General features: G+C 39.6%; 1 protein-coding gene across 2 annotated transcripts in view; it reads left to right on the top strand.

Annotated features, from left to right (window-relative positions):
* Positions 1–11,760, top strand: part of gdap2 (ganglioside induced differentiation associated protein 2) — a 40,781-nt gene extending 29,021 nt beyond the window's left edge. For both annotated transcript variants that reach the window (XM_037109301.1, XM_037109300.1), the window contains exon 14: positions 8,794–11,760. In XM_037109301.1, coding sequence (XP_036965196.1) covers positions 8,794–8,835 — 42 coding nt within the window. In that variant the 3' untranslated portion in view covers positions 8,836–11,760. The remainder of the gene's footprint in view (positions 1–8,793) is intronic.
* Positions 11,761–12,718: the final 958 nt, after the last annotated feature.

Here is a 12,718-nt window from a genome sequence, read left to right as displayed (position 1 = left end):
GCTGTTTTAAAGGAAATATGTCAAACGAGGAGATCAGAAAGCTTCTACGGCACACAAAAAGATCCATTCATCATGTCTGGATTCCCTGTGATCCGTGATTGGCTCGCATGTGACTGTGTATTTTGACTTTGTGGTCATTTAAAGTTTGTGCTGGCTGATAAAAGGTATAAATGTGTCTTTTCCCTCATTGAATCTTGGGCTCTGGATGAGGATTGAGAGGTATTATCTCCAGCTGAGCATTAACCTTGAGTTCATTTCATGTTTTAGATTTTTACGTCAGGATTCACACAAGGTTCCATTAAATGATTTTGACATTGTAATTTTTCTTCAGTGGTGACACATAAACTCATGAAACAAAGATGTCCAGGCTTGATTGAATATCAGCAGGAATACTGATCACAACATTAGGAAAAGCTAGTGTTTAAACCACTGACACTTAATAGGAGAGTTTTACTTGTCTAGTCTGTTGTAATTCATTCATATAGGGCAAAAATAAGTATGTTTCACATTTTGTAGCAGCCTTCTTGAAACAAACAGGTTCAGTCATTTTGACAGCACATGGGTAAATGGAAATGATACCTTTGGTAAATCCACATCTTTGATCTATCAAACTGCTGCTGGTGTTTGTTAGCTTTAGAAGGGCAGCAGAGCTGTCAGTTTTATGTGACAGGACTACTTTTGGAGGCCACCTCAAAACATTCCCTTTTTGAATTAATATTTTATTTTATTCTCCACAGACCAGAGTGAGGGATTACAGTTGAGATTTTGTTTTGGGTTTGGTTTTGATAAGCAGTATAAATGTGTTTTTGATATATACAGGGACACATGGTCAGAGATTAAAACAGACATGTCTGTGTGATCCTGCCACATCATATTGATTTTTACAGTAACAGCACTGACGACATTTAAATAGGAGACCTGAGCTATTGAGTGAATACAAAATATTATGTGAGGTATTGTGTGACAAATGTTAACAACTTTGTGTAACCTTAAAATGTCACTGCAGACTGCAGTGTTTATACTATTACTACAAAAATGTATATCACTGTGTTTTTTGGTGGTGATGGTAATATATATAGGTAACACAAAAATAAGAGATCCCTCACTCATACACGAGTCGTACCTTTTTTTCACTTTATTGCCAGTGTAAGGGGAACATGTCTTTAGACAGAAAAACAGATAAAAGGGAAGAATTGTATGCATGTCTTGGCTTTTAAATGGATATAAAAGGTATATGCATACATGTGTTTTGGGAATAGTCAGTGTATAACAGGGCTTTATCAAGTTAATGTACATCTGGCCACAACAGACACACATGCTGTGAGGATCAAGCAGCAGAAGGAGCTTTCATATAGCATTAACAACAGAACTTAATATATCAGTGTTAAATGCAACAAAAGGCAGCATTAAGAGGAGCTTCTTGCTTATTTTATTGGCTTCAAATGATGCTTAATGTTGACACAATTCTCCTTTGACGGGGGAACTCCAACTTTGCTCCAGTGTGCTACAATAGATGGAAAATGGCAAAACTTAGAGGTTCCACGTTTGAAGTTGGCAACGATCCATCTTGAATTTTAAAGTGCACAAGTCTGTTGTTTATCTCACCATCATTAATAAAGCAGTCTGAAGTAACAGGGTTAGCCCACTCATAGCCTGTTGGAGTTTTGCAGTTGTTGTTGGGACATTTCCATCAAAAATAAACTTAATCCACTGGGTGTTCACTTCTTAGATGATGGGAGTATTTGAAGACAACAGTGGTGTTGTGTTCTTTCAACAGAGGGGAAATTTGGCTGCCTTGTCAACCTACAACTTGTTTGTGTTACCGAAGTCTTTTTGCAAGGAAAACAGCAGTTACAAGATGTTACGTTTGTTCTATGAATATGTGTTTAGCCCTCTAGCTGCATGTCATCACAGCCACAGAAAAACGCAGCTTACAAACTCATCTTTATTGACAATTGTCAATCCGCTTGGGCCCATCAGCCATCTTGCACATACAGTGGGAGCTCCCAGGATGTGGCTTGATGATCTGACCGTACAGTGTTGAGCACATTAATCGTGAGCTTTACATCGCAGAAGATTTACTCATACGTATGAGTTGGAATTATCAACACTTCTAAAGTCATACTTGTATGCCCAGCTTAAGACATAGTAATGGTGTTAGCAGTGATGTAGTGATGGGACAGCTAGCTGGAACCTGGTCAGACTGGTGGGGCACTGTGAAAAAAGACTGAAATATCACTGTAAATGAAAAGTAAAACTAGTAGGAGATACAATAACCAAAGCATTTGATTCAGATATACAGTGCAGTCACAAATCTGTAGGAGAGAAATACATTTTTTCATTTTTTCCAACTCATTCATCAAGGCATCAACCTTCAAATAAAATTGTTTAGGAGTGCAGAGCTTTAGGAGCAGGTAAGGATGTTAAAGTCCACATTAGGTAAGAAGTGTAGAGGTCTCTCTTAGGGGTTTGTATGAAAAAGGCAACATATCCTACAGCAGGGATGGGCAACTTTAATGATAGGGAGGGCCCCAAAAATGTTATCCTCACTACCTGAGGGCCAGATTGTAATCGTACACTTCCACCAGTAGGATACTGTATCCATACCATTCAATTAACCAATTTAACCAAGAGACATTCCTGAGTGATATACAATTATTTCAGTGCAATGACGTCTCAAAAATCATCATTCAATAAAAATAACACAGGCACAAAGTGCAATAGTAATAACAAAAACAATATTCATGTTTGATGTGCATTTCTACTCTCTGCCCTCCCATTCACTGACATGTTTCATATTTATGGCGTGATATTTGTGGCAAATTCGTGAAGGAGCAATAGGAGATTTTGAGCACAGAAATATATATTTTGCTAGCACATAAATTATATTTTGAAGGTGACTTTTCCCTGGGTAAAACATAATTTCATTTGCGGAAACAGTTGTGTTTGCTTTTATGCATTTTAAGGTGCAATAATAACCTCTGCACTCTCACAGACTCTGGCTGGCTTGCTCTCAATCTCTCCTTCTGTGCGCTCAACTTCGCCTGCACACTGGCTCAAGTTAGCTGTAACTGTGTTAAAAAACAGCTAAGAGTTTTGCGTCTGATCTCCAAGTCTCCCACTGGGTTGACTTTGTGGCACATTTATATGGCCGTGCCAACTTGAGCAAGTATTCTCCATCACTGCTGCACTCTGTCCTCTGCTGCAGCAGCACAGTTACGCACGTCTCTGAGTGACATCTTCATTCCAGATACGTTCAAGTCCAGCAGGCTCCACAGGTGTTTGACATAGTAAATAGCTGCCCGCAGTGTCCCCACCTTGCTGAGTCTTTTGTCTTCCAGCTCCTGCAGCAGATGCTTTCTGAGCTGCACATGGCCTTCATTTACACATCGCACTCAATGCCGCTTCTTTTGCGGATGAACGTAGGCTCGAAGGAGTAATCACACGCCAAGGAGTCCATGAAAGGGGAAATAGGAGAACCGTGTGTAGGGTAAACTCTGGCCGTGCACGTGGTCGAAGTATGCGGCGTCCAGGTGGAGGGGCAGTCCTAGTTGGAGCACATTCTTGCAGTGCGCTCCGGTCTTATCCATGGAGAGGCCATGGAGAGCAGACGTGGACATATGAAACAGGCTCCACTAACACCCCTCTATTGATTCAAAAGGATAGATGTTTGTTTGTTGTGTTTTTGAGGCTGGAGGTATGGGATGTGATCCGGGGCGGAGAAGTAGACCTATCTCGGATCAAGATACAAATTGTTTACATAATGTTCCTTCCGACAACACTGTGAATTATTGACAATTGGAAATTGACTTGCAGGCCGCATTGAGTGAGGACAGGGGCCGCATGTGTCCCGCGGGCCACCAGTTGCCCATCCCTGTCCTACAGTGTTTATCTCATATGGATACAAACACCGTGAAATTAAATCTGAGTGTTGGTACCAAAAGCTTACTGTTTTATTTCACATCCAAATTTAAGAAACAAAACAGAGCTGTCCCAATTTTCAGACTGCTCTGATTAGGAATGGGACAAAAATGTGTCAAAATGTCAGTTTAGACATTTTGCAGTGCGTTATGAACACACTTTTCCCTAGTATAAGGCAGCGTTAATAGTTGTTGTAGTTAGATGCTTAGTTTCTCTCTGTCTCTCTCAGCAGTCTTGAGATGATACACTCCCGCTGCTGGTGTGTAAGCTTTCTCCATGACCTCACTTGCTCTTCTAGGAACTTACTTTTAGGTCGACCTCAGTCTCTGGCGGGGAATTTAACTGTCAGTAAGTGAAAACAATGAGCTGGCCTCCTCTAAGGTTGTAGTACGGTGCATTTCCCCTTTTCAGCACTGCAGCCAGCCAGTGAACTGGGCAATAACGTTCACATCAACACGTGGTTGTTGCTGTTACCCAGAAATAGTTTGATCTGCTGGCCTGAATTAGAGTGCTGTGCAGTCCAGGAAATAATGATTATTTTTGTTCACTAAAAGTGTAGTAAGTTGACTCTTACGCCATCAGACACACACTGTGAGCACATGACCTGACAAAATATACTATATATGATTTGTCCTGACAGTGTAATATGATGATTTTTAACCACCAGGCTTGATAGTTATATATTAACAGTGGATGAAATACAAATCTAATCTATCACTTTTTGATCCTGCAGATAATTATCAGTTGACTCTGCACTTTCGCTGTTTTTTACAGACAAGATCTTCTCAGTCCTCTCAGACTGTTTTGGTTCACTATTCTCACTCTCAAAGAAAGTGAGCCTTTTCACACAGAGACGTTGACATCTTTGAGTTTTTTTTGAAGGTGTTTACCTCCAGTTTCCACCTGTTAATCTATACAGGTATCAGCCGACTGTTTATAATCATATGGATGCAGTTATAAAGTTTTATGATTGAGATCCTGACCCACCATACATCCTGCAAAGTGACAAAGTTGCAAATTGCTGTAGAATACATAATTACATAATCACCATGAGGAATCAGCAGTTTCCTGTCTGATTCTCACGCGGGGAGGGATGCTGTTTTCAGGGGAAAATTTTCTGGGTCTCGGTCGGGAGGGCTGACAGTCAAGATGATTTTTTCAATATAAGTTGCAAGAGACAGTAACGACAACAACAAAATAGTGAAAGCGACGAAGACATGTGTTTGCTCTGAATCATGCCACATAATCACTGTCATTCAACTGGAGTAGTCTCTTGGCTCTGCTGCTGAGGACAGATGCTGTTTTTCAGACAGAAATGTGACAAAGGGTCTGTAGGACAGACAGGATGACGTACACTTCTCCACATATAACTGCTGTATTTGTATTTCCTCATATAAGTTGCCAAAGACACTACCAGTTGCCACATTGGTCCTGTAACATTGCTTTGATGATGAGTGAAGGATCTGTTGAGCTGTAAGACTGTGACCCCCATCATACCAACACGCCTCAAATTCATGCCTCCAGCTTTTCCATTCACACAGAAGCCATCTCGACTCCACTGCAGCTCAGATACTACCTGTAGAGGCATATCAGAGCTGCAGAAAAACTGTCCCCCCTCTCCGCAGACATCAAGATGGAGTATCGGTGTGTGATTCCTGCACCAAACGGGCAGTGTGAATGTGGCTTACGTCACGCCCTTTCTGGTTTCCCTCATGGGATCATATTTCAGAAAAAAACTTTGTATGGTAGTGAATGGAGAAAGACAAATCATCTTTTGATCCCATTTAAATTGTCATGTGGATCACATATATAATGTTTGTCAGTTTATTAGTACTTGTCATCAAACGGATAAAAAATTATTTCTCTCTACATTGACTACTGTATACATTTTCCAGAAATCCACCAGAAGGGGGATGAATTCAGCTCTCTATAGTGGGTTTATTTATTTTCTTTAGCCAAAGCAGGCAAAATAGCTCTTAAAATCTCACCATATATTGTGAATATGGTTAAACTTTTGGGTGAAAAATCCTGACATTCCCCCCAGGAGCTGGTGGACACCAAAACCAGTTAAGAGTCGGTGATTAATGGACTTGACTGGTAGCAAGAAACACAACTCTGAATGAAAAGTGATAGAGTTGCTCTCTATCTACTGGATGTGTAAAAACACCAGCCTTCAGATACAGATTCAGACAACATTATCTCACCAGGGATAATTTTCTAAACTACAGGACACACACACACACACACACACACACACACACACACACACACACACACAGCCTTGTGGTATTTCACTAATATAATTCATCTCCAGTAACACAGCTAAGCAGCGTGAGAGGTTAACTTAACTGGTGGGCTGGAGTTACCTTTGACTTCAGTTGATTGTAGCTTCCCTGGAAAATGCATTGAAAAGGTTAAGGCCACAATAATATTTCAGTTACTGAATTCTTCCCATTCAAAGCTATAAAACTCCAACAGGGATTCATTTATGAAATATGCTTCTTTGTTTAATGATACAATTGACTGAATTAAGACTCAAGACAAACAAGAAAAACCAAGTGCACAATCATTTTATGAAAATAATATTGTCAGAATACACAATTGGACCATTTGATTATATACAGTAGTAATGTGAACAGCATTTGCGGGAGATGCTGATGGAGAAGCCCTGCCACTTTAATAACATGAACGAATTTTTGCTGAAGCTAACCACTTACCCTAAATTACAGATGGTTCCCTGGACGTTTTGAAAGAATAAGCTGACATTAGTCATTGAAGGTAGCTGGCTAACCATATCTTAATAACATTAAGTTATTAAAACACAAACATTAAAACTCAAATGAGCGCACACACAGCTAGGAATAAGCAGTGTAGGGCTCTGAGTATAACTATCATTTAAACTGGCCACAGGTACCTCTGCAGGCCAATGTCTCTCAGCTTTCTCGACAACCCATCCAAACAACTCGCACCCTACAGTGCACGTCCTCGGGGCCCTCAGCAGTACACCCACAAACTGTGAAGTTGATTCAATGACCCACTGTTGAGAACATTGGAGGACAAGAGGAGATTTCTTTCATTTAGTTTAATGAAGACAACCCAAAAACTGAAAATTATGAAGCCCTTGTTGTAACAATGGAATAGAACTGTAGCAGTAACAATATAACATACTATACAGCTATCCCCACCCTTCCTTTATGTTTTTACACAGCTTTTATTTTTGAGTGATGTCTTTGTCTTTTTTGTGAATTGACAATATTTCCCTATCCACTTTGATATCGACCTCCTGATTCAAGGGCGTATGATTGGTCTCAGCTTTGGTAAAGAAACTGCCCCCTCCCCCCAATTAACTTACAATAAGTTAAAATTTACATAGCCACTAATTCACATTTAAAGCATGGTAACAATCCAGGACACTGCTACACTGACTTGATTGAGGGACACTGTTGCTCACACTGTGTCCTAAAGAGCAAAGAAAATATAAACCATATATATATATAAATCTGCATCTGCATCCGTTCATAACAATTCACGAGACAGAAAGCCATGTTTACATTGATAGTATGTATAGTATGTGTCTCATCACAGAACCATTTTAAGACCTCACCTGAAGCCCTGACAGTCCAGCTGCTGCTTCTTCAAACTGCATTACACCTGTACTGGATTTCTGAGTTTCCTGAATGTATTTCAAAATAATGAATCAATTAATAAAATGTCATATTTAGATCCATTCCACAAAATATATTTTCAAAATAACCAGCATGATGATGAGATTCTAGGTTACAACTGCAACGCATTCTAAAACAAAGAGCTGCAATGCTCATGCCATCTTTATTCCAAACAAAAATGCTAATTGATATTGTCAACACCTTAGCTCAAACTCTGTTTCGGATTCATATCAGCTTGCTCTATATTTGTAGCTTCATGCTGCTGTTTTTCCTGTGTGCAGTGATTCATAGTTACTAGCCAGTTACTCACAAGTTTGACCCTTGTAATTGCTAACATTGGTTGAAAGACTAGAGGGGTCACAGTTAGCTTTATTACTGCCCTTGAAACTGGTGAAATTACGCTAGCATGTTTGCATTTGTGTGGGACCGCATCCACTTGTCTTCAGAATGACCAGCAAACATTACACAACCCACAGTCAGTTAGCTTTAATACTAGCCTACGCTCACTACACTAACACCTTAATAACACTTTTCCTTAGTAGAATGAGTGTTAATGTTAGGCTAGGAGGCTTGCTTTGTGTGGGTAGTTAGCTAACTAACAACAGCCTAGCAGCTAGGCTACTTTTTACTCTCTGGGTGGTGAAATAGCTTTGGATGTCTCTTTTCTTTTTCGGTGGCTTTCTACAGAGCAGAAACACAGGCAAAAATGTTTAGACCAAACAAACTACTGATGTGAGAATTTACTTTAATGAATTCCTGGTGTATTTACATCAGCACAGTCTGCATCAGCCAGCTTGTTATCTTACTGTCAGTCCAGCTATCTTGCAGCAACTCTGCCACACATCACATCTTCCTCACAAGAGACGACGAAAGGGGCTTTGATACCTTCTCGTGCTGAAAACTTGTTGCTTTGCAGGTTACACTGAAGATTGCGATCAGAGGGCACATCAGAAAAATACTTCTCTACATATACTTAATACTACAAATGAGTTTGCAAAAAATATTATTTTCAACACATTAAGTAAAAAAAAAAAATTGTTATATTAAAATATATCAAAATATTGGCAGGAACAACTCTGTCTTTCCCAAACTGGTTGTGACTTGTCCTTATCGTCCCTATGCAAACTTAGGCCCTTGTCCTGATGTTCAAACCAACCCTGGCTCGCATGATTTGTGTTGACCTTGGCTTTCTTCTCCCCCGTCTTAGGTGAATGGACCCTACCATTCCTCCCAGTCTTCAGGTCTGTGACAGGAGACCAGCGGGGCCTCCCCATCGGGGTGACGAGGGGCTGTCAGCCTATCAAAAGGAGGGCAGTTTATGGACATGATGTTGCCCGTGTAGTCTGAACTCCTAACCCCTTGTTAAGGCTCTGAACCATAATAAGGAATCTCGCATTTTGTTCTGTCTCTGCCAAAAGGACAAAATTAACAGTCGCAGCCCACATTTAGCAGCATGTGGCCTAGTGAACGGTCGTTGTCGCTCACCACAGACTATTTCTGGATGTGGGATGGTTTCTGGATTATGCCTTACACTAAGAGTTCTTATTCAGCAGTTTCCTCAAACATCCTCAAAGATGGAGAATCATGTCAAGCCATACAGTTGCTCAAAGCATTTTCCATCATGTGGTCATGTCTCAGAATATTGGCAGATGTTTCAAATCCTGGATTAAAACGAGAAGATTACGACTGTCTGGATTTCCACACCGTTAAATTCAGTACCACACCATGCTGGCAGCAGGAACTCCGGGTGAAGTAAAGGCTAATGCTACACCCAGGCGGAAGTTGGAAATTCCCCCCGGTATGCTGTAACCTCTGTGTTCTCCTGTGGTCACAATTGGTAAACCCCAGGGGAAAGTTATTAACGCCTGGGGGATATTCAAAATATAAAAAACCTCACTCTACTTGTACAACTGGCAAAATCCCTTTATGCTGGCTAACAGAACTTTAACTTTCTGTCACATTTTGGTAAATGCACTTGCTTGCTCTCTTGCTATGAGTAAGATGAGAAGATTAATACCACTCTCAAATTTGTGCATTAAATATAAAGCTACAGCCAGGAGACGCTGAGCTTAGTTTAGCGTACAGACTGGGAGCAGGGGGAAACATTTGGTCTCCTGTAAAACCACAACTTCATTTATACACTAGTGTTGTATCCCTCACTCATTAACTCGGGCCAGGAGAGCACATATTTCCCAAAATGTAAACATATTCCTTTAAGCTTTAAATCCACACAAAGTGTCTGGGTGGATTGATGGTGATGTGTTGAAAATGGATTGTTGGCGTACTGCTGTTCAATGTGTAAGATGCCACGCAGACATGACAGTGACCATATATACATCACAACAAGCTTGTTGTTTCCTATGAGGAGAACAAACTCTGCTGGCTTTTCTGTGGGTTATTCCTCACAGGAAGTTTGTATTTTCTCAATCAAGGATGTGTGTAGAAGGCAGCAGGGCGTATATAAAGGACATGTACCTCGCTTAAATTAACACTGAAGCAATTAATCAATTAGTCATTTAACCTGCAACTTTTTTTTTCTTTTTTTTCCAATTGGTTGGTCATTTCAGTTAATAATTTAGCAAATGATACCAATTTTTGCCAAACATTTACTGGTTACAGTTTCTCAAATGTGAGGATTTGCTTTTTCTGTTTCATATCATTATAATTGCAGACTGTTTGGTTTTGAACTGAAAAAAAGAAGAGACAATGAAGAAGAGAAACAAACAAATTTAGGAAGTCACCTGGGCCTCTGGGAGCTCCACACTTTGCATTTTCCATTATTTCTAAAACTTTTGAGATAAAACAACTGATCTGTTTAATCAAAAAAATCAATACCTGAATGAATAATAATCATTGTTAGTTGAGTCCTTAATCACAGGGCTGTTGTCTTCTTCCATGGTGCCTGTGTAAGGGTACCTCACCTTTTTAGTTCAGACTACTAGTCCAGCTGAAGGTACTTACTGTCTGCAGCTGTGTTTCTTCCAGCTTTATGACACCAGTTCGTTACCAGTTTCAGAGGATTACAAACATTATTCTCCCCTACTGCACTAATTTATTGTCTCATGTATTTGTTTCTGATTTGTCTTGTGAAATGCTGGTTACTTTTCAGTTGCGCTGCTCTCTCTGGTCCTCACTCATGAGAAGGTGTAGCTTTGTTTTCAAGTTTCACATTGCTGTTTGATTTCCATTCTCACACTCACAGGATCGAATCAGCTGGTTTTTATTTTCTCCTTGCCAATGGAGATTGAACTTATTGTTAAATTGTTTGTTAAAATGAGCATTTTGTTCCTCAGTCATAGATTTCCCTTTTTTATATGCACAGTTTGCTCAGTTTTACTTTTAATTCAGTTCAACTTGGACTACCAGACTGGAGGTTTCACTTGATCAGGGCAATTGCAAATCAGATTTACTAAACTTTGAAAACATTCCAGTGACTATTTAACTTCCACCGGTCTTATGTAGCAGTCCCCACCTGTCTGGTATGCCAAAATGTATATGTAACACTATCACAATTTCATTTCTGTTAGCAAGAAACAATCCTCCCACACCTCTTCAGCCTAAATGTGGGCCTTATGAAGTTGTAACTTTCATGTTTGCAACTGGAAGATGCACCGTGACAGTTTAAGGACTTTTCAGAGTCCCATTTTAACTCGATAAACAATCGAAGTGAAGTAGATTTTAACAACTTTAATCAACTGTTTGATGTCTTTAAATCTTATTTTCCTGTTACAGTGACAACATTCAGTGGGGTGGAAACAAGTGCATTGAAAATGAGTGACTTTCCTCACTTAATGCTTTCACAGAAGTTAAGATTTAAGATGGAATATGTCAGTGAGTTGTCCAAAATGTCACAAATACAGCTCTGGAGCAATTGAGTAAAAAATGGTTGTTTTTTCCTCCATCATCTCTATTTAAAAAAAAAAAACAACCAGAAACCAGACTTCAGATCAGTGAAGTTATCAGCATGAACTTTATTGTCACAACTGTGATTATGTCAGAATGTATAAAAATGATGAGCCAAACTTCTTGACTTCCTCGAATTGTATATTATCTGTTTTGTATGATTTCAACTGAGATTTGAAGGAAGTGACATCATTGGTGTTCAAACTTTCTTTACTGTTAGGTCTGTTGAATTTTTTTTATACACTGATTAAAATGATTTTTCTCTGTCAAAGTGTTTTTCAGTTTGATGATTGAGGGCTCTGCTTGTCCTTGGTTCTGTTGTTTGGGGTTAAGAATGAAGCTGAATACAAAGATATCAAAGGTCATGTCTGTCATTTGCCACAGTATCTAATGTGGTAAAAGACTTACCTTTTTTTGTCGTAAACTTCAAATCAAGGCTAGGTGATGTCCATGCTGCATGGAAGAACGGTTGTCATGTGAAGTTCCAGTTTATTTCCATATCTTAAAGGTTAAAATCTCCCTTTATTTTTAACCTAATGCATGCCTCCAGTACAACTCCACCTTGGAGGTGGACCTAGGTGACATTTGCAACCACGGTGGCAACCCTTGAATTCTCAGCAAGGATAAAACTACTCAGAGAAATGAAAAGTCAGATGTTACAGATTTAAGAAATATGTTGTGTTGGCACGTCCAGTTCTTGGAGCACTGTTCTCAGTAACTACTGAATTTAGGCCAGCCACGTGACAATCAAGCTGAAGACAGGCAGACATCACTTGGTGGAGAGCTCAAGCTTGTACTGCAGCCAGACTTCCATGAAGTGAACATATTTCCTTTTAAACAACGTTTATTTGTAAGGCATTCAGTGGGTAAATTCAAAGAACCTTTCAAGCATTGAACATGTCTGAATGGGTGTCTCCTGGGAGAAGATGTCAAACCAACCTCTCAGCTTCTCTATCTAGATATGAGTGATGGTGTGACTTAATGAAAAGTTAAGGAGGAGGGGAGACTAATGCTTGGGATTGTGCGTTGACTTATCTTCAATTATCAAAATGGAGTAGATAAAATCCCAAACTTGTTTTCATGATTCAAGATTTGATATCACATGTTTAACAACCAGGATTTTCTTTATGTGCCTAATTAAAAGAAACATCAGTGTTTGCTTCCTTTTTCGGTTATCCTACCCGTTTAAAGTCCCGGAGTCGATCAGGATCAAGATTCCAATGTAGAAT

The sequence above is a fragment of the Acanthopagrus latus genome, chromosome 9 (assembly GCF_904848185.1).
Source record: "Acanthopagrus latus isolate v.2019 chromosome 9, fAcaLat1.1, whole genome shotgun sequence".
Taxonomy (NCBI): Eukaryota; Metazoa; Chordata; class Actinopteri; order Spariformes; family Sparidae; genus Acanthopagrus; species Acanthopagrus latus.
The sequence above is the reverse complement of the archived record's forward strand: the minus strand, read 5'-3'. Positions and strand labels throughout refer to the sequence as shown.